The 20,544-nt window shown below is 47.6% G+C and overlaps 1 protein-coding gene across 1 annotated transcript; it reads left to right on the top strand.

Annotated features, from left to right (window-relative positions):
• Positions 1-768: 768 nt before the first annotated feature.
• LOC140454663 (beta-1,3-galactosyl-O-glycosyl-glycoprotein beta-1,6-N-acetylglucosaminyltransferase 3-like) lies at positions 769-19,954 on the top strand. Its single transcript, XM_072549598.1, has 4 exons — positions 769-797; positions 3,025-3,220; positions 3,953-4,621; positions 19,418-19,954. The coding sequence occupies exons 1-4, from the start codon at positions 769-771 to the stop codon at positions 19,952-19,954; spliced, it is 1,431 nt and encodes a 476-aa protein (XP_072405699.1).
• Positions 19,955-20,544: the final 590 nt, after the last annotated feature.

The following is a 20,544-nucleotide window of genomic DNA, read 5'->3' as shown; positions in this document are numbered from 1 at the left end:
AAGTGCAGGCAATTGAGTCAAGATTAGGTTAGGAGAACTGGTCGGCATGGACAAGTTGGATCGATGGGTCTGTTTCTGTGTTGTACATCTCTATAACCCCCTCCACCCAGTTCACTCCTCCCTATCTCTGTAACCTCATCCAGCCCTGACACCTTCCCTATCTCCAGAACCCCCTCCGCCCCCTACACCCCACCCTATCCTGAAACCTCCTCCAGTCCCAATAACCCTGTCTTAGCTGTAACATCAATGCTCATTATCACTCCATGATGTCAGCCCTCCTGCAATTCCAGCCTCTTGACCATCCCCTGATTCCACCACTCCACCAGCCTTCAGCTGCTTGGGCCCTCCATGTTATCATCTCATAAGACTTTGAGCAATTTGCATTTCCCTTCTCTGATGAAGCCTGTCCATTTTTTCCAGGAAACAATGTTATACCTGTTGTAGATTTACTCGAGTAATTCAGGAAGGGTCCCTCAACAGCACCTTGTAAACCCAACATCAATATCACCTTGAAGACAAGGCCAGCAATATGATGCAACACTACTCCTTCTGCAGTTACTCTCCACTTCACCCTTAATCCCAACTTTGAAAATAATCATCCTTCCTTCAGTTTTTCTGGGACAGAATCCTGGAACTCTCTCCCATGTGACTTTGCATTGGTGGTCAGGGTTCTTAAAACACAAGGACAGTGGAGTTAAAGAGGACAGTTCCTTATCATTTATGCCGGAGAGATTCGGGGGATGGGTAACAAGGCTGTCCCAGCCAGCGATGCCCACCTCATGTGAATCCACAAACAAGTATGTCGTTGTGATGTTCCATGGGAATGCACATTACATTCCTGTTCTGAGGGATACACAAGAACAGTAGGAAATGAGACTTGGTTGAATCAGTCAAAGAGCCAAGATGTTTCACATCAGTGTTCCAGCGAGATGTGGACAGTTACAAGGGGAGTCAGGGTGAAACAATACCTGCTGGAGTGTGATGACCTTCATTGTTCAGCTCTCTGAGTATTGGAGTTGGGATGGTGTGCTGAGGTTGGACAGGAAGTTGGTAAGACCAGTTCTGGAAGACTGTGTCCTGTTCTGCTCACGCTGCTGTAGGAAGGATATTATTAAAATGGAGACGGTTCAGAAAAGATTGACCAGGATGATGCCAGGAGTGCAGGGTTTGAGATATAAAAATAGACTGGAGAGGCTGGGGACATTTTACAAAGAACATTACAGCACAGGAACAGGCCCTTCAACCCTCCAAGCCTGCACTGACACATTTTGCCTTCCATATTAAAACTGTCTTCACTTACAGGATCCGTATTCCCCTGTTCCCTTCCTATTCATGCCTGCTGCTGGATGCTTCTTGAAAACTCCAATTGTGTCTGCTTCCATTGTCTGTTCTGGCAGTGTGTTCCATGAACTCACCACCCTTTCCCCATGATAAACATGCCTCACATATCTCTTTTAAACACCCCCCTGACCCCTCCACCTTGAACCTGTGTCCCCAAGTAACTGACTCTTCCACCCAGAGCAAAGGCCTCATACTTTCCACCCTATCCATGCCATTCACAATCTTATAAACTTCTATAAGGTCACCCCTCAACCTCCTGCATTCCAGTGAACACAAACCCAGTCTATCCAATCTTTCTTCACAGGTAAGATCCCCCAATCCAGGCAACGTCCTGGTAAACATTTTTTGTCCCCTCTCTGAAGGATCCACAGAACTGTATGTGTTTTTCACTGCAGCATAGGAAATTGAGGGGTGACCTTGCTGAGGTTTATAAAATCATGACAGTGATTGATAAGGTGAATGACAAGGGTCTTTTCCCTAGTGTGGGGGAGTTCAGACTCAGGGCCATGTTTGGAAGGTCAGAGGAAAAAGATTTAAAAATTGAGGAGCGACTCTTTTTTCCCTAGAGTGGTTTGTGATGGAATGAACTTCCAGATGAAGTAATGTATGTGGGCACAGTTACAATGTTTAAAAGATGCCATCTCTTGATGCCAGTCGTTTTTTTTTCTCTATTCTGTGCTACTGAATGCCCAAATTTCTGTGACATGCATTTCTGGAGGACTAACATGGCAAGGGAGTACATGTTAAATAGGAGGACCCGGGCAAGCACAGAAGATTAGACGGATCCTGGTTTGTGTGTTCCAGCCATCCGTGAAGGCAGCAGGATAGGCAGGTAAGGGAATTAAGAAGGATCAAAGCCACTGAATACATGAGCAGGGAGGTGTCATGTTGGAGCTTTACAGGATTTTGGTGAGACCACAGCTGGAATACTGTGTGCAGTTCTGGTCACCGCATGATAGGAAGGATGTGATTGTACTGGAGGGGGTGCAAAGGAGAACCACCAGGATGTTGCATTAGATTGAGCATTGCTTAACCTGCAGGAGTGTGTGTGTGTGTGTGTGGCTATGGTAACCCACCGAGCCTGCACATCCCCGGACATTATGGGCAATTCAGCATGGCCAATCCACCTAACCTGAACATTTTTGAAATCAGAGCACCCGAAGGGTACCCAAGCAGACAACATGCAAAACTCCACACAGCCACCCAAGGCTGGAATCAAACTCTGGTTCCTGGCACTGTGCTCCAGCAATGCTAACCTCTGAGCCACTCTCGGCCAGGGGATTTTTTTTTGGATCCATATCAACTTGCTGTGCTCAGATTCACAGCTTTATTATGAACGGTCAAATCACCATAATTCCAATTTCGCATCAGAGAAACAGAGAGAGAGAGAGAGAGAGATGACGGGTGGTGAAGTTTGATTTAATTTGACTTACTATTGTCACTTTTTCTTCAAATAAATTCATGGGATGGTGGCACCATTGGCCAGGCCAGTGTTTATTGACCATCCCGAATAGCCCAGAGGGCAGTTAAGAGTCACAGTACAAACAGGTCCTTCCCGTCTCCTGGTCCTCTCTTCATCCAAGGGTTACCCCTCCCACAGGTTCCTTCCTGAAAGAGCATCTCAGCCCAGGCTGGGGTGTGGGTTATTGGACTTGGCTGGCTCTGTGTTCTCTCTGGTTGTAGGTTCTCCGATCCAGACTGTACACCATCGCGATCCTCTCGTTTACTCCATCCGGGCGACACCAGTCCAGGAACGGCCGGAGAGAAGCAGAGACCGGGGAAGGAAACGCCTGTAGCCAGGCAGGCAATCGGGAGCGAGGGGAGCCCGGACTCCGAGAGAGAAACAACGGAACATTGGCTGGGTGTCATCCAGAGGAGGGTGGGAGGAGTTACTGAGAGAGACAGAGAGAGGGAGAGGAGTTACCGAGAGAGGGAGAGAGGAGTTACTGAGGGACAGAGAGGGAGGAGTTACTGTGTGTGTGTGAGAGAGAGGAGTTACCGAGAGAGGGAGGAGGGGAGTTACTGAGGGACAGAGAAAGAGAGAGAGGAGTTAATGTGTGTGTGTGTGAGAGAGGAGTTACAGAGAGAGAGGAAAGAGATAGAGGAGTTACAGAGGGAGAGAGGAGATACAGAGGGAGCGAGAGGAGTTACTGAGGGAGAGGGATGAGTTAGTGGAGGAGAGGGATTACAAAGGGAGAGGAGTTATAGAGGGAAAGGGATTACAAAGGGCTAACGGAGAGAGGGAGAGGTGTTAAAGTGGGAGAGGAATTCCAGAGGGAGAGCAGTTCCAGGGAGAGAGGGAGTGAAAGTCGGAGTCATTCGTTGAATCTTGGGGAATAGGAAAGACAAGAGTCTAACAAGGAGAGGGGACTGGCTGGGGCGACCTCTCCAGCAAATTGCAGTCACTCCTTCCCCACAGCCTTGTGGAGGCAGTGCTGCCCAGCACAGAGAGCATCCATTCTGCATTTGCCTATCGCCTGTAGGCTGGGGACACTGCCCTCTGGAAAGCGCTGTGCCCAAGCTGAGCCAGCGTTGTGCCCACTGGTCGTGCCTCAGATCAGCGCTGTGTGTGCTCAGTGTGGTCTTGTTGTGCCAATGGCTGCTGCTCCAGAGAGGAGGGGGCCGGCTGACCCTCAGGCTGGTGAAACCAGGCGCCAGTCCAATGCAGGAACCCCTCCTCCTGGTCGAGGAGAACTCCACCTGCTGGCAGATCATCCAGGGGGACAGGCAGGAGGTGGAAAGAGCCCTCCTCAACTCCATTACTGTCTCCCTCAAGCACCAAGCCATCACTGAGGGAGATTATCTGAACATGACCCGAAATTGCAGATCGTTTGTGAGGGCCCGCAAGTATATCACTGTCCCCCTGAGCCCTGAGGAGGAAGACTTCCCCTTGGCTTACTCCATGGTCATCCACCAGAGCATTGAGATGTTCGAGAGGCTTCTACGGAGCATTTACACCCCACAGAATGTCTACTGTATCCACGTGGACCGCAAATCCCCGAGTCAATTTCATGCGGCCGTTCGGGCCATCGCGTCGTGTATCCACAATGTCTTTGTCGCAGCCAAGCTGGAGTGGGTCACCTATGCTGGCTGGAGCAGAGTTCAGGCAGATCTCAACTGCATGAAGGAGCTGCTGGAGAGCCCTGTCCCCTGGAGGTACTTCATCGACGTGTGTGGCCAAGACTTCCCCCTGAAGACCAACCGGGAGATAGTCCGCAGCCTCAGAGCTCTGAACGGCTTCAACGTGATTGAGTCAGATCCTGCACCAGGGTTCAAAAAGGTAACCGCCTTCCTGTCTGCTGGGCCTCTCTCCATCCAAGTGTTTTCCATCCTCCCTCCCTCTCTCTCCCCCCTCCAGTTCTTCACTCCTGCCTGTTACAAAGGGGTTACGGAAGGGTAACCCCTTTGTAACCCCTCTCCCTCTATAACCCCTCTCCCTTTTGAAATCCCTCTCCTCCACTAACTTATCCCTCTAAGTCAGTAACTCCTCTCTCTCCCTCTGTAACAAAGAGAGACAGGGTTGTTAGAACAGTTCAATTGCATGGAGGGAGGTTCAGAATGTACAAAGGAATATAGGAGGAGTTGGAGAGTTGAGCTGCAAACAGAATAGAAGGGCAATTGACGTTTCAGGTCGGAAACTTGCATCAGAACCCGGGGCGAGGAAGGGGCTGCAGAATGGGGGTGTGGGGCTGGGGAAAGGTAGGTGGGATGGCGATTGGTGGATGCAGGGAGAAGGTGGCTGTGATTGGACAGTGGGTAGGGTGGAGCAGATGGGTGGAAGCGAACATGGTCAGGTGAAAGGGATGGGGTAGAAAGAGGAGGCTGAGCCTGGGATAAGGAGGGATATAGACTGATTACAAGAGTATACAGGAATGTAGGTAGGTTAAGAGTGTAGGAGAAAGTGAGGACTACAGATACTGGAGATCAGAGTCAAGAGTGTGGCACTGGAAAAGCACAGCGGGTCAGGCAGCATCTGAAGAATCAATGTTTCGGACATAAGCCCTTCATCAGGAATGAGGTTTGTGGACCAGGGGGCCGAGAGATAAGTGGGATGGGTGTGGGGCTGGGGGTGGAAGGTAGCTGGGAATGTGATAGATGAAGGTATCGGTGGGGTGGGGGGTGGGGTGGGGGGGGGTTGTGGAAGGTCAAGTGGACAGGTGGGAAGGAAGATGGCCCAGTCAGGAGGGTGGTGCTAAGTTGGAGGCTTGGGACTGTGATAAGGTGGGGTGGGGAAATGATGAAACTAGTGAAATCAACATTGCAACCAGACGGATCAGGGTTCCAAGGTGGAATATCCAGGCATCAGGACCTGCATTCCCTTGGTGGGAGGGGGAGTTAGTGTTCCGCCACGGGGTGGTGGGGTTGGTTGGTGTGGGTGTCCCAGAGATGTTCTCTGAAACAATCCGCATGTAAGAGTTCTGTCTCCCCGATGTAGAGGACACCACATTGGGTGCAATGATGCAGTAGATGACATTGGTGGAGGTACAAGTATATTTGTCAGATGTGGAAGGATCCTTTGGAGCCTTGGACGGAGGTGAGGGGGGGAGGTGTGGGTGCAGGTTTTGCACTTTTCAGAGGCCAGGGAAGGTGGGTTGTTGAGGGGTGTGGATCTGACAAGGCAGTTGCAGAGGGAATAGTCTCTGAAATGCAGATGGACTGCAGAGGGAAATATGTCCCTAATGGTGCAGTCTGTTTGTAAGTGGCAGAAGTGGTGGAGGATAATGCAATGTATCCGGATGTTGGTGGGGTAGAAGGTGAGGACCAAGGGGTTCTGTCCCTGTTGCGTTGGGAGGGGTGTGGTTCAAGGGTGAAGGTACAGAAAATGGAGCAGATGCACTGGAGGGCATTGTCAACCATGTGGGAGAGGAAATTGTAGTTTTTGGAGGTAGGACACCATCTGGGATGTTCTGTGGTGGAATTGGTCCTCCTGGGAACAGATGCAGCAGAGGCAGAGAAATTGGGAATAAGGGATAGTGTTTTTACAGGGGTAGGGTGGGAGGAGGTGTATTCCAGGTAGCTGTGGGAGTTGGTGGGTTCGTCGTAGATGTCCGCGGTTAGTCGGTTGCCAGAGATGGAGATGGAGAGGTCCAGGAAGGGGAAGGAGGTGGCTCAGTGGTAAGCACTGCTGCCTCACAGCACCAGGGTCCCAGGTTCGATTCCAGCCTTGGATGACTGTCTGTGTGGAGTTTGCACATTCTCCCCGTGTCTGCGTGGGTTTCCTCCGAGTGCTCCGGTTTCCTCCCACAGTCCAAAGATGTGCAGGTCAGGTGAATTGGCCATGCTAAATTGCCCATAGTTTTAGGTACAATAGTCAGAGGGAAATAGGTCTGGGTGGGTTACTCTTCGGAGGGTCAGTGTAGACTTGTTGGGCAATAGACAATAGACAATAGACAATAGGCCGAAGGGCCTGTTTCTACACTGTAGGTAAGCTAATCTAAAGGTGTCCGAGATTGTCCGGGTGAATTTGAGGTCAGGTTGGAAGGTGATGGTAGAATTAGAATTAATGAACTTTTCAACCACCTCATGCAAATACGAGGTAGTGCCAATCCAGTCATCAATGTAGTGGAGGAAAAGGTGGGGAATGGTGCTGATGGATGAAGAGGCAGGCATAGTTGGGGCCTATGTGGGTGCTTATGGCAACCCCTGAAGAGATAAGAGTGAACAAAAAAGAATGTAAGTTTGGTTCAGAGCATGTAAAGGATTATTCTTAGGTTGATAGTGAAATAGTCTCACAAACTTGATTGAGTTTTTTGAAGTAATAAAGAGGATTGATGAGGGCAGAGCGGTAAATGTGATCTACATGGATTTCAGTGAGGTATTCAACAAGGTTCCCCATGGGAGACTGATTAGCAAGGTTGGATCTCATGGAATATAGGGAGAACTAGCCTTTTGGAAACAGAACTGGCTCAAAAGGTAGAAGACAGAGGGTGGTGATGGAGGATTGTTTTTCAGACTGGAGACCTGTGACCAGTGGAGTGCCATAAGAATCGGTGCTGGGCCCTCTACTTTTTGTCATTTACATAAATGATTTGGATGCGAGCGTAAGAGGTACAGTTAGTAAGTTTGCAGTTGACACCAAAATTGAAGGTGTAGTGGACAGCAAAGAGGGTTACCTCAGATTACAACAGGATCTGGACCAGATGGGCCAATGGGCTGAGAAGTGGCAGATGGAGTTTAATTCAGATAAATGCGAGGTGCTGCATTTTGGGAAAGCAAATCTTAGCAGGACGTATACACTTAATGGTAAGGTCCTTGGGAGTGTTGCTGAACAGAGACCTTGGAGTGCAGGTTCATAGCTCCTTGAAAGCAGAGTCACAGGTAGATAGGTTAGTGAAGGCAATGTTTGGTATACGCTCCTTTATTGATCAGAATATGGAGTACAGGAGTTGGGAGGTCATGTTGCGGCTGTACAGGACATTGGTAAGGCCACTGTTGTAATATTGCGTGCAATTCTGGTCTCTTTCCTATTGGAAAGATGTTGTGAAACTTGAAAGGATTCCAAAATGATTTACAAGGATATTGCCAGGGTTGGAGGATTTGAGCTATAGGGAGAGGTGGAACAGGCTGAGGTGGTTTTCCCTGGAATGTTGGAGGCTGAGGGGTAACCTTATAGACGTTTACAAAATTATGAGGGGCATGGATAGGATAAATAGACAAAGTCTTTTCCCTGGGGTCGGGGAGTACAGAACGAGAGGACATAGGTTTCGGGTGAGAGGGAAAAGATATAAAAGAGACCTGAGGGGCAACATTTTCATGGAGAGTGTGGTACGCGTTTGGAATGAGCTGCCAGAGGATGTGGTGGAGGCTGGTACAATTGCAACATTTAAGAGGCATTTGGATGGGTATATGAAGAGGAAGGGTTTGGAGGGATATGGGCCGGGTGCTGGCAGGTGGAACTGGATTGGGTCAGGATATCTGGTCAGACCGAAGGATCTGTTTCCATGCTGTACATCTCTATGACTGTTAGTGGGTACTGCAGATGCTGGAGATTACAGTCAAGGTTAGAACAGTGTTGGAAGAGCATAGCAGGTCAGGCAGCATCCGAGGAGCAGGAAACCCCGACATCAAGAATAACTTCCCAGAGACCATTGTCCAGTCACCAACTCACCATTTTGTTTACACATGGAGTCCTTGACACGGATGCAGCTTCCTCAGAGCCAGTTCAGAGTGAACAGAACATCTGATCGTCTTGTTTATTTTTTTTCAGAAGCAGCCTCAGGAGTAGCAGTCGAAGTCGTCCCCAGGTGTAGGTAGGCCCAGGCAGCAGCAGCAGGGGTGCAGGCGCGGTCCAGGCTTCAGTCGGAGGAGCAGGCCCAGACTGTAGCAGCAGTGGTGGTAGTAGCTGCCTGTGCAGCTGAGCACAGCTTCAAATTAACAGAAATAAGCAGAAAGAAACCCCAGAAAACAAATCACAACAAACTATGAAAAAAAATTAAAAATAAACTCCTCCTCAGTAGGAAGACACCAACAGCAGCACATAAGACACACTGAGGCTGTTTTGAAGTCAGTCTCCTCAAGAGGATTGAAGAGTCCTTCATATGCTGATCCAGCTCCCCTCGAGCCAGCTCTCAGTGAGCAGATCCCTTGACATGCCTGTTTATTTTTCTTCCACTTCCACCCGACAGCAGTCATGCTTATTTTTCCCTCGTACCCATGTCAAGTGTGTAGGTGTTTTTCACTGCATCTGACAAGTGTGTGAATCTTAATTTATGTGGGAAATAGAACTCACTCACTTCAATAATTTCAGTCCAAGACAAGATCTGCAGCAGCAGTATCATCTGATATACTCTTGCAAGAGTGATGTCTACAAGGTAGGCACACAGTACAAAACCTTGATACAATTCATTTCCCTTTCCCTCCTCCCACTACTCTAAACCCAGTGCCCATTCCTCTTGTTTATCTCTTGCCTTATCTGGCCTTGTGCGTAACAGTACAGGTTTTGCTTGGCCATTTCACCACATCCCTCTGTAGTCTACTGTTAGCGTATATCTTCCTTCAGTGCCATCTGCTTCCTTGCTTGCTAAAGCAACATTTCCTCTCATTCTTCATCCACACTGAGCCTTATGACCTCTTGATTGTGGTTTTTGTTTTTGCAGAAGCGGGAAACAGATGCTTATAACTGTTTGTACAAGTATATCCAGCTTAACCTACACTCCCCTTCCTCTTTCATGATTCAGCTTTGTGATTTTCGCAGACAACATTTATAATTGCTCCTCACAATTTATATTCCATCACCAGGAAGAAAGGAAACAGACAGTCCTGTTTATTTCTATTTTATTAAACAATTCACAGTTTATACAAACAATTACATTTATAGCTGTATACAGAGAAACAGCAATTTTACAAGGGAGGGGAATGACAAAGCCAAGCCCCAAACCCTGACATTCAACCGGTTTTCAGGGAAATGAAGACAAACCTCAAACCCCAGTTTCAATCATTACAAACAGTAACAATGACATTCATACATATAAGACAGTCCACTTGTGTAAGAAACAGTGCATACAATACAGACCCCCAAAAAACCAGCAAGTCTTCCCACCCCACCCACCCCAATCCCTCCCACCTTCCGGCCGCTCTAAGGCAGCCCGCCCACATATACCTTCCGGCTCTCGATCTGCCATGACACACCTTTCGACCACCTCTAGGACAGCCTGCCCCGTTACCCGCCCGGGGCGGCAGCGCTGAGGACTGCTTTTGGCTCTCTGTCTGCCCCTACTTACCATTGGGCTCTCATCACCCCAATGCACCGTCCGGCCAGTGGACTACCCCGACACACCTTCCATCACCTCTAGAACAGCCCATCCCCTTCCCTGGGACGACAGCGTGCAGGGTAGCCCACAAGCCTTCCAGATCTCAGCCTGTCCCTATGCGCCTTCTGGCTCTTGGCTGCTCTGAGACATCTTCCGACCACCTGTAGGACAGCCCATCCAGATTACCCCTTCTCAGGACGACTGCGCTCAGAATGGCCTCCCCATCTACTGGCTCTCGGGGCAACTGGCATCAGGGTGGCCTACCCACCCTCTGGTTCTCGGGGTGACAGCTTTCAGGACGACCCATGAACGTCCCAGCTCACAGTAAGGCCTGCCAGACCCAGGGACACACAAGACAGTGCAGGTGATAAGCCCAACAAGAAACACAATAGAGTTAATTGTGAAAAAATGGAGTCCTTTCTGGTACACAGAGACTAAATATAGAGTCTTCAAAAAAATAGAGTTCTCAGGGACAGAGTCCACTCCAGTTTACAACATGTGTTGTCAGAAATAGAGTCCACTGCTAAAAACAAGGTCTACAACCAAGGGCAGAGTCCACTCCCAAAGGCAGCAAATGCACACCCCACAGCACACAGGTGTTCAGTCTCCATGGAGTCCTGGCACATCCTTGGAGAGCCAGGCCCACTCACAGGAACACAGTACATTGTAAAGGTGGTTAACTCACAGGGGTTTTGGTCCACTCCTGAAGGGAAGGTCTTCTCCCAAACTCCAGGATACAGCAAGTGCTCACCTTCCAGCACGCACACATGTGTTCAATCTTCAGAAGCCCAGGCTCAGGGCTGGGCCTCCCCATAGGAACAGGTCCTCTGGTAAAATGTATGTCTTCTACAAGGGCTCAGTCCAAACAATGAGGACACATACAAAAAACAAAGAAAACTGGAGTACAAGGACTAAGCCCTACCACAAAATTAACATTATCCTTTTCTCAAAAGTGAAGAAAAGAGTAACACACGGACTATAACCAGTCAGTGAAACAACAATCCCCTAATGAGAACTGAGTTACACCTGAAACACAGTATGTGCATCAGGAGTTTAACAGTCAGTCCTCCCTAAAGGAATGCCAGTTAACAAACTGGCTAAATAATTCAGCCAGTTCAGTAATCAGGTTTCCCCCATACAAAAACCAAGCAGAAACCAACAGTAACACACTGACTGTGACCCAGCCAGCACAGAGTCAGTCCCCGAAATCAAGAAGACCTCTGAATCTCCTGTTTATAAATTTTATTAAACAGTTACAAAACAATTTACAAAAACAGTTAACATTTACAACTGTATACAAGAGATAGAAATTTTACAAGGGAGAGGAGCATTCCCCTATTTATTTTATTAAACAAGTACAAAAAAGAGGTTACTGCACAACAGTTAACATTTACAGCTGCATACATCAGCAAATTTACAAGGGAGAGGAGCAGCAAAGCTAGGCCCCAAACCTTACCGTTCAACCAGTTTACATGGAATTGAGGACAAACCACAAATCCCAGTTTCAAATATGAAAAGACAGCAACAATGACATTTATGCATAAGACAATCCTGTTACGTTAAAAAGTGCAGATAATACAGACCCAGCAAGCCCCCATCCCTCCCAACTTCCGACCACTCTCAGGCAGCCTGCCCCTACACACCTTCCGGCTCTCGGTCCACCCTGACACACCTTTCAACCACCTCTAGGACTGCCCGCCCCAGTACCCACCTGGGGTGACAGCGCTGAGGACGGCTACCCACCTTCTAGCTCTTGGTCTGCCCCTACGTACCATTGGGCTCTCACCCACCCCGATGGGCCATCTGGCCAGTGGGCTATCCTGGCACACCTTTCGGCCACCTCTAGGACAGCCCCCCCCTTCCCTTGGACGACAGCGTGCAGGGCAGCCCACAAGCCTTCTGGATCTCAGCCCGCCCCTACGCGCTTTCTGGCTCTCGGCTGCTCTGACACAGCTTTCGACCACCTCTAGGACAGCCCGTCCCGATTACCCCTTTTCGGGACAATAGTGCTCAGAACGGTCTACCCACCATCTAGCTCTCGGGGAGACTGTCATCAGGGTGGCCTACCCACCCTCCGGCTTTCGGGACAGCCTACCAACCTTCAGGTTTGCAGGATGGCCTACCCACCCTCCGGCTCTCAGGGTGACAGCTTTCAGGACGGCCCACGAGCCTCCCAGCTCACAGTAAGACCTGCCAGACCCAGGGACATGCAAGACAGTGCAGGTGATAAGCCCAACAAACCATATGATAGTTAATTACCAACAAACAGAGTCCTTTCTCGTCCAGGTCCATTAGCACAGACATTTTTCTTCAAAATGTAGAATCCGTTTCCAGGCCAGAGGGGTGGAGAGAGTGCCATACAAGGCCTTGATGAGACCACATCAGAATTAGACTGTACATTTTTCTCTCATTTAAAACATAAAATAATTACATTGACAGCAAGTTTCACCTGCCTTTTTCCCAGGGATGAAGGGTTTATCTTATGAAGGAAGGTTGAACAAATTGGCTTTTACACATTTAAGTTTGGAAATCTGAGAGATCGTTTTGAAATGTATAAGTTTCTCTGAGGGGACATGGTAAGGTGGTTGCTGGGACATTGCTTTCTCTTGTAGGTTTGACAAGGTGTTCTGTAGAATAAGATATCGTCAGAGTCCTACAGCACCAAAACATACCCTTTCGTCCAACTCATCCATGCCAACCAGGTATCCTAATTGGAACTAGTCCCCTTATCCTGTATTTGGTCCATATCCCTCTAAACCTGTCCTATTTATGTCGTCTGTTAAATCTTGTGGTTGTACCCACTACAACAATTCTTTTTGGCAACTTGCTCCGTATTTGCACCACCCTCAGGTCTCACCTTAAACCTATGCCCTCTGGGTTTGGACTCCCCCATCCTGGGGCTATTCACTTTTATTGATTTCCCCCACAATTTTATAAACTTCTATATGGTCACCCTTCACCCTCCAATACTCCAGTGAGAAAAGTCCTAGCCTATCTAGCCTCTCCTTATAACTGCAGTCCTGGCAACATCTTTGTAAATCTATTCTGCATCCTTTGCAGTTTAACAACACCCTTCTAACAGCAGGGTGATCACAAATTTATCCAATACTCCAAAAGTGGCCTCACCAATGCCTTGCAGAATTATTTTCCCCTGAGAGGGCTGTTGCACTGTGTAAATCTCTTCTGTACGAAGTTGTGAAGGCTGAGTTGATGAAGTTATGAAAGGATGAGCAAGGTGACCTTTTTTTAAAAAAAAGATAAGGACCCGGGGCAAACGATAGAAATGTGGAATTGAAATTGCAACCAGAAGAGCAGTGATCTTCTTGAATGGTGGAGCAGACTTGAAGGGACGAATGGCTGACTTATGCTATGATATTGGTGGAGACAGGTTATGCCTTAGTTCAAATAAAGAGTAAGGAGTTTTCTGACCACTCAGCTAAGGGCTTTGGTGTCCCTCCTGATAACATGAACCTTGAAGTTAATCTTCCTCTGCGCCAGTCACAGAATTAAAGAATTCTTGCGGAAGGATGTCATTCAGTCCATCGTGTCTGTAATTATTCCACATCTAGTAACAATCTCCTGCATTTCCACATTCAGCTCTGGCAACATCTTGTAAATCTTTTCTGAACCTTTTCAAGTTTCACAACATCCTTCCTATAGCAGGGAGACCAGAATTGCATGCTGTATTCCAGAAATTGCCAAACCAATGTCCTGTTCAGCCACAGCATGACCTCCCAACTCCTACATACAACGCACTGACCAATAATGGCAAGTGTAGCAATCGACTTCTTCACTACCCTGTCTATCTGCGTCTCCTTTTTCAAGAAACTATGAATCTGCATTCCACGATCCCTTGTTTCATCATCACTCCCCAGACTTTTCCATGAAGTGTATTATTCCTGCCCTGATTTGCCTTTCCAAAATGGAGCACCTCACATTTAATCGACATTAAACTCCATCTGGCACTCCTCGGCCTATTATCCCAGCTGATCAAGATCCCGTTGTACTCTGAGGTTGACTTGAAATATTACTCTGGATGTAGGTTTGCTCGTTAAGCTGGAAGGTTCATTTTGAGATGTTTTGTCACCATACTAGGCAATATCTTCAGCGAACCTTCCAACTCAGCGAGCAAACCTACATCTAGAACCTCAACCTGAACTACAAACCTTCTCAAACCTTGCTGATATATTACTGTCATGTATAATCGAGTTACAGTAAAAAATGTTGTCTTATGTGCTTTACAGTCAGATATTGATCGGTTAAGTTGGCAAAAATGTTGGCAAATGGAGTGCAATGTGGGAAAATGTGAAGTTGTTCATTTGGAAGGGAAATCAAAAGAATAGAATATTATTTAAATGGAGAAAGCTTCAGAAAGCTGCAACACAAAGGGACTCAGGGGAACTAGTGAATGAAACGTGGAAAGCTTGCACACGAGGGCAGCAGGTAATTGGGAAGACTAATGGAATGTTGGACAAAAACAGAAATTTCTGGAGAGACTCAGCAGGTCGGGAAGCATTCATGGAGAGAAAACAGAGTCAATGTTTCGAGTCTGGTGACCTTTCTTTAGAACTGAAGTGGAATGTTTGCCCTTATTTGAAGGGGGGTTGGAGTATAAAAGTCAGGAAGTCTTACTGCAACTGTGCAAGGTGCTTGTGAGAGCACATCCGGAGTACTGTGAGCACTTCTGGTCACCATATTTAAGAAAACATGTTGTTTCATTGGAGGAAGTTAAGAGAATGTTCAGTGGGATGGCCCCATTATGGAGGGATTGTCTTAAAAACAAAAGGCTAAACAGGATTCTACTCACTGGAGTTTAGAAGAATGAGAGGTGACCCCATTGAAATGGACAGGATTAAGGGGCTTGACTGGGTAAATGTTGAAAGGATGGTTCTCCTCATGGGAGAGTCCAGGTCCGGGGGGGGGGGGTTATTGTCTCAGAATAAAGGGGCACCAGTTTAAGATTGAGATGAGGTGGAATTTCCTCTCTGAGAAGGTTGTGAATCTTTGGAATTCCTAGCCACAGAGAGCTGTCCTTGTATATATTTAAGGCTCAGATTCTTGCTCAGTTGAGGAATTAAGCGTTACTGGGATACGGCAAGAACATGGACTTGAGGAATGTTGAATCAGCCATGATTCTAGTGAAGCTGGCTTGAGGGACCAAATGGCCGACTCCTATCCTGCCTTGTTAATGGTCTTACATTTACTGATGAAACTGTTCAAAGATGTTATCGCACAACTCTGGAGCAGAAGCGACTTGAACCTGGGTTTCCGAGGCTCACACTGCATGGATCCTAGTTTACTTTGTATCATGCATTTGACATTCATGCTGGTAGTTATGGCTGCAATTCGCACCAACCTGCCTTAGATCAAATTAATGAAGCGAAGTCAGTGCAGGTTTTCAAAAGGTAAGTCTCCAACCTCGCATCATGCATTGATGAAGTAGCTGAGAATTTGAATGCAGAGAATATTGTCTGAACTGGATTCAATGAAGTGTTTCACTAGGCACTAGATAAAAATGACTGGACAACAAAATTGACAACACAAGCCCTGATTCATGGATCTTGTTTTGGACGAGAGGTTGGTAGGTTGGTAGGTGGGAATGATCCACTCAGCTGGGACATATAAACATCAAGACCCGGAGCAGGAGAAGATGATTTGGCCCTCAATGAGGCCCACCATACTATATGATCATGGCTAATTCTCTATCTCAATGCCATACTACCGCTTTCTCCCCATGCCTTTGATGCTTTTGAAAACTAAATATTTGTTAATCGCATTCTTGGATATATTCAATGACTCAAACTCCACAGCTTTCTGTGGTACAGAATTCCATAACTTCACTATCCTGTAAGTTAAATGTTTCCGTATCTCAGCCTTAAATAGACGACTGCTTTTATTCAATATGTCAGTGATATCAATCTTGGAGTATGTGGCAGAATGCCCATATTCGGGGCAATGATAAACCTGGAGGATTGGCAAATGGTGAGGATGATGTGAATTGTCCAGAGTCACCACAATGAACAGACAGCATCCAGTCAGTGGTGAATACAGAAGAGTGTAAGGTGCTATGTTTTGGGAGAAGGATGTGGAGAGGTAATAGAAATGTAATGGCACAATCGTAAAGAGTGCACAGGATTAGAGGGATCTGGCGATAAACATTCATCAACATTAGAAGATGGGGGAGGCCATAAGAGGGTAGAAAAGCAGAAGGCTTCATAAATAGAGGCATTGATGCCAATAAATGGTTGAGTTATGCTGCATGTCGAATTGGTTTAGCCCCAGTTGGATTGTTGTGGTCATTTCCGGTGACTATAAAACGATGTGAGGGCCCTCAGGACAGGGAGGAGATTTCGCAGAATGGTGCCAGGGTTTAAGTTGGATGGCACAGTTGGAAAGGTCAACGATGCTCCCATTGGAACAAAGGAGATTGGGGTGAGGTTTATTCAATGGGTACAGGATGAGCACTCGGTAATGAAGACAAGGAAATATACTTCACTGTTCACCGATTGTCCAAGTGCAATGGAATTCAGATGTAAGTTTTTGGGTTAGAGGCATGGTGGGGAGATCTGAGGAATTGAAACGTAAATGAAGCCTAAACTACATTTGTATGAGATGATGGCAAGTTCCGATGTAAGTTGGAAAAAAAAAATCTGCTCCCATACATACAAGGAACAAGAGTAGGCCATTGGCCCTTTTGATCCTGTTCCACCATCCACATTCCTGCATACCATCTATCCTCCCCTTGGTAACCAAGGATCCATATCTCCCATGCATGATGCCACAAGGACCGAGGATAAAAGATATCTTTTGACACAATGTGAATAAAGTGTCTTGTGTCTTGCGAAAGGGGTGGCACGGTGGCTCAGTGGTTAGCACTGTTGCCTCACAGCGCCAAAGACCTGGGTTCAATTCCAGCCTTGGGCGACTGTCTGTGTGGAGTTTGCACATTCTCCCCATGTCTGCTTGGGTTTCCTCCAGGTGCTCTGGTTTCCTGCCACAATCCACAAAAATGTGCAGGCCAGGTAGATTTGTCGTGCTAAATTGCCCGTAGTGTTCGGGTACATTAGTCAAGGGTAAATATTGGGTAGGATAATGGGTGTGGATGGGTTGCTCTTCAGAGGATTGGTGTGGACTTGTTGGGCCAAATGGCCTGTTTCCATACTGTAGAGAATCTAATGTGTGGTGTCCTTCACTCTGAGGGAGGAGCTTTGGATTCAAGTCCTACTCCAGGAGCTGATGGCCATAGGAAGGTGTCTTCATTGCTTTTGTGAGACACTCAAGGGTATGGGCCAAGTGCTACAAAATGGGATGAGAATAGTTCGAAGCTGGTCTTTTTGACCAGTGCAGACACGATGGGCTGAAGGGCAACTTATTATTTTGGTGCTCTAAACCTCAATAACCAGAGAGTATGGAGTTACAGCATCATACAGTATGGAACAGACCCTTCAGTTCAACCTGTCTGCGCTGACCAGTCATCCCAATCTGACCTAGTCCTATTTGCCAGCCTTCGGCACATATCTCTCTAACCTATTCCTATTCATGTCCACATCTAGATGCCTTTTAAATATAGTCATTGTACCAGCCGCATCCACCACCTCTTGGTAGCTCATTCCAAGTACACATCACCCACTGCATGAAAAAGTAACCCCTCAGGTCTTTCCCCTCTCAACTTAAACCTATGCTTCTAGTTTTGGACTCCCCCACCCTTGGGAAAAGACCTTTGGCTATACAGCCGACCTGGAAGGAATCAAAATGGGGCAAGAACAGAAAAGGAGGTCAGCTAAACAATTCTGATCAGCAACAGAAAAGTGCAGCCAAGCACGTATGTAAGCGAGCTAGCTTACTGAAACTGGCTCCCGTTAAGTGAGAAGGCAGGAAGACCGAAACAACACTCAACAGGTGTTGTAGAAGTTTAAGGTCAATGATCTAATGCTAAACATCACGTACCTAGATCAGGATCTGATTGATCAGTTGTGTTGCTAAGGCTTGGAATCAAAATGTAATTCGTGAAAAGGGAATGCTGATTTGTCTGTAAAAGTGTGTTTGCAGCTTCCTGTTTCAGACTCTCCAGACAAGGGTGGGCTTTAACCCGGCTGGTTGAGTCTTCTTGCATGTATGTGATAAAGGAAGCTGTGTGAAGTGCACTATCATCCGGCTGATCATTTCAACATCGATCCATGCTCCTCCTGATTTTATGAACGTCTGTAAGGATACCCCTCAGCGTCTGACCCTCCAGGGAAAATAGCCCCAGCCTATTCAACCTCTTACTGTAGCTCAAACACTCCAATCTTGGCAACATCCTGGTAAATCTTTTCTGCACCCTCTCAAGTTTAACAACATCCTTTCTTTCGAAGGGCGACCAGAATTGTATGCAGTATTTTAAAAGTGGCCTCACCAATGTCCTCTACAGACAATAGATCACACTTGGTAATGGCAAAGGCATATCAGAGATAGTCAAAGATATTCCTACTTATGGACAATAGGTGCAGGAGTAGGCCATTCAGCCCATCGAGCCAGTATCACCATTCATTATGATCATGGCTCATCATCCACAATCAGTATCCTGTTCCTGCCTTATCCCCATAACCCTTGATTCCACTATCTTTCAGAGCTCTATCCATCTCTGTTACAGCTGCAACATTACATCCCAACTCCTATACTCAATGCCCTGACCAATGAAGGTAAAGGTATCAAACACCTACTTCACAACCCTGTCTATCTGCAATGCAACTTTCAAAGATCTATATCCCTGCACACCATGTCCTTCTCTCTAAGGCAAAAGCTCTGTGTTCAAGTCCCACTCCAGGAGTTGATGACCACAGGAAAGTGTCTCCATTGCACTGGTGAGGCATGAAAGGCAATGTTCCCAGTGCTGGAAAATGAGAATGGAGTAGCAAGGAGCCTGTTTTGCCAGCGCAGACACGATGGGCTGAAGGATCTATTTTTCGGGTGCTCTCAATCTTTATGACCAGAGGGCACAGTTTGAAGTGTATTTTTGGAGCCAGATCCACTGGGAGAGTTTGAGGATGAGTTTTATGTTTGCTCAGCGAATGAGCATTGGGAGATGGTTTGGGAGGCAGGGATATGGGGAAATTGGCAGGTGACTGGCACTAGGCAATAGGAGTGAGAAAGGCCTGAGGGGCTGAATGGCCTTGTTCTCCACTGTAAGGTGAGTAACTGAGAGAAGGAGTGTGCATGGATCTTGCTGGAGCTGGGGGCGAGGAGAGTGCAGAGGAGTTGGGGAGGGAAAAAGCCATAGGTGAAGTTGAAAAGCTATCATTTCTGCTTTCTCATCTCTCTCACTCCCTCTTGCGCTTGCCTTTTAGAAACGTTGGCAATACCACCACGATACCCTCGACCAAGTCGTCTTGACGGCGCAACTCAAAGACCAGCAGAACATCAGCCCCTCCATCTTCGTGGGCAGCGCCTACTTCATGGCCTCCAGAGAGTTTGTCGGCCATGTGTTTGACAGTGCCGAGATCCAGGCCTTCCTCAAGTGGTCGGAGGACACCTACAGCCCAGACGAGCATGTGTGGGCTACCCTGCACAGAATGCCCAATGTACCAGGCTCCATCCCGTACACCCAAGCAGCCACCAGGACACTTGGCCGGGCAGTAAAGTGGTCCTTTGAGGCTGGTGACATTGCGAGGGGTGCCCTATACCCTCCCTGCACGGGAAGGTATCGCCACTTGGTTTGTGTATATGGGGTAGGAGATCTACATTGGATGGTCCGTCAGAGATGTTTCTTTGCAAATAGGTTTGACCTCAACATGGACAACACGGCAGTACAGTGCATGGAGGAATATCTCCGAAACAGGACACTTGGTAAAACTGGGGCTGGGTTAGAGGTTGGGACAGAGTAAACCTCGGTGATGGTGGTAGGGGTGGTGGGTGAGACATCGGAAACACTGAGAGACTGGGCACTGTGAAACTGGGCACTGTGAGACTGTATACTATAACACTGGCTGCTGTGGAGGCCAGGCACAGTGAGACTGCATACTGTAACATGGCCACTGTAACACGAGACAGTGTGAGGCTGGGCACTATAGTGTTGGGCACTGTGGAGATTGGATACCTTAATACTATCCACTGTAACACTGGGCACTGTGAAACTTAGCACTGTAACATTAGTCACTGTAAGAGTCAAAATGTGTGGTGCTGGAAAAGCACGGCAGGTTAGGCAGCATCCGAGGAGCAGGAGAACCGATATTTCAGGTATAAGCCCTTCATCACAAATGTGGAGGAGTAAGGGGGTTGAGAGATAAATAGAGTGAGGGTGGGGCTTTTGGGGAAGGTAGCTGGGAAGGTGCTCAGTAAATCCAGCTGGGGGGGTAATTGTGATTGGTCGGTGGTGAAGGTCGAACATATAGTTAGGAAGGAAGATGGACAGGTCAAGAGGGGAGAGCCGACTTGGAGGGTTGGATCTGGGATGAGGTGGGGGGAGAGGAGAGAT

The sequence above is a fragment of the Chiloscyllium punctatum genome, chromosome 29 (assembly GCF_047496795.1).
Source record: "Chiloscyllium punctatum isolate Juve2018m chromosome 29, sChiPun1.3, whole genome shotgun sequence".
Taxonomy (NCBI): Eukaryota; Metazoa; Chordata; class Chondrichthyes; order Orectolobiformes; family Hemiscylliidae; genus Chiloscyllium; species Chiloscyllium punctatum.
This window is presented reverse-complemented; position numbering and strand designations above follow the sequence as displayed.

Excerpts from the sequence above, each read along its gene's own strand:
- LOC140454663 (XM_072549598.1), top strand. The coding sequence starts at position 769 with ATGCCCACCTCATGTGAATCCACAAACAA. Across the intron at positions 798-3,024 it reads TCATGTGAATCCACAAACAA|GTTCTCCGATCCAGACTGTA; the intron begins GTATGTCGTTGT and ends CTCTGGTTGTAG. Across the intron at positions 4,622-19,417 it reads CTGCACCAGGGTTCAAAAAG|AAACGTTGGCAATACCACCA; the intron begins GTAACCGCCTTC and ends CTTGCCTTTTAG.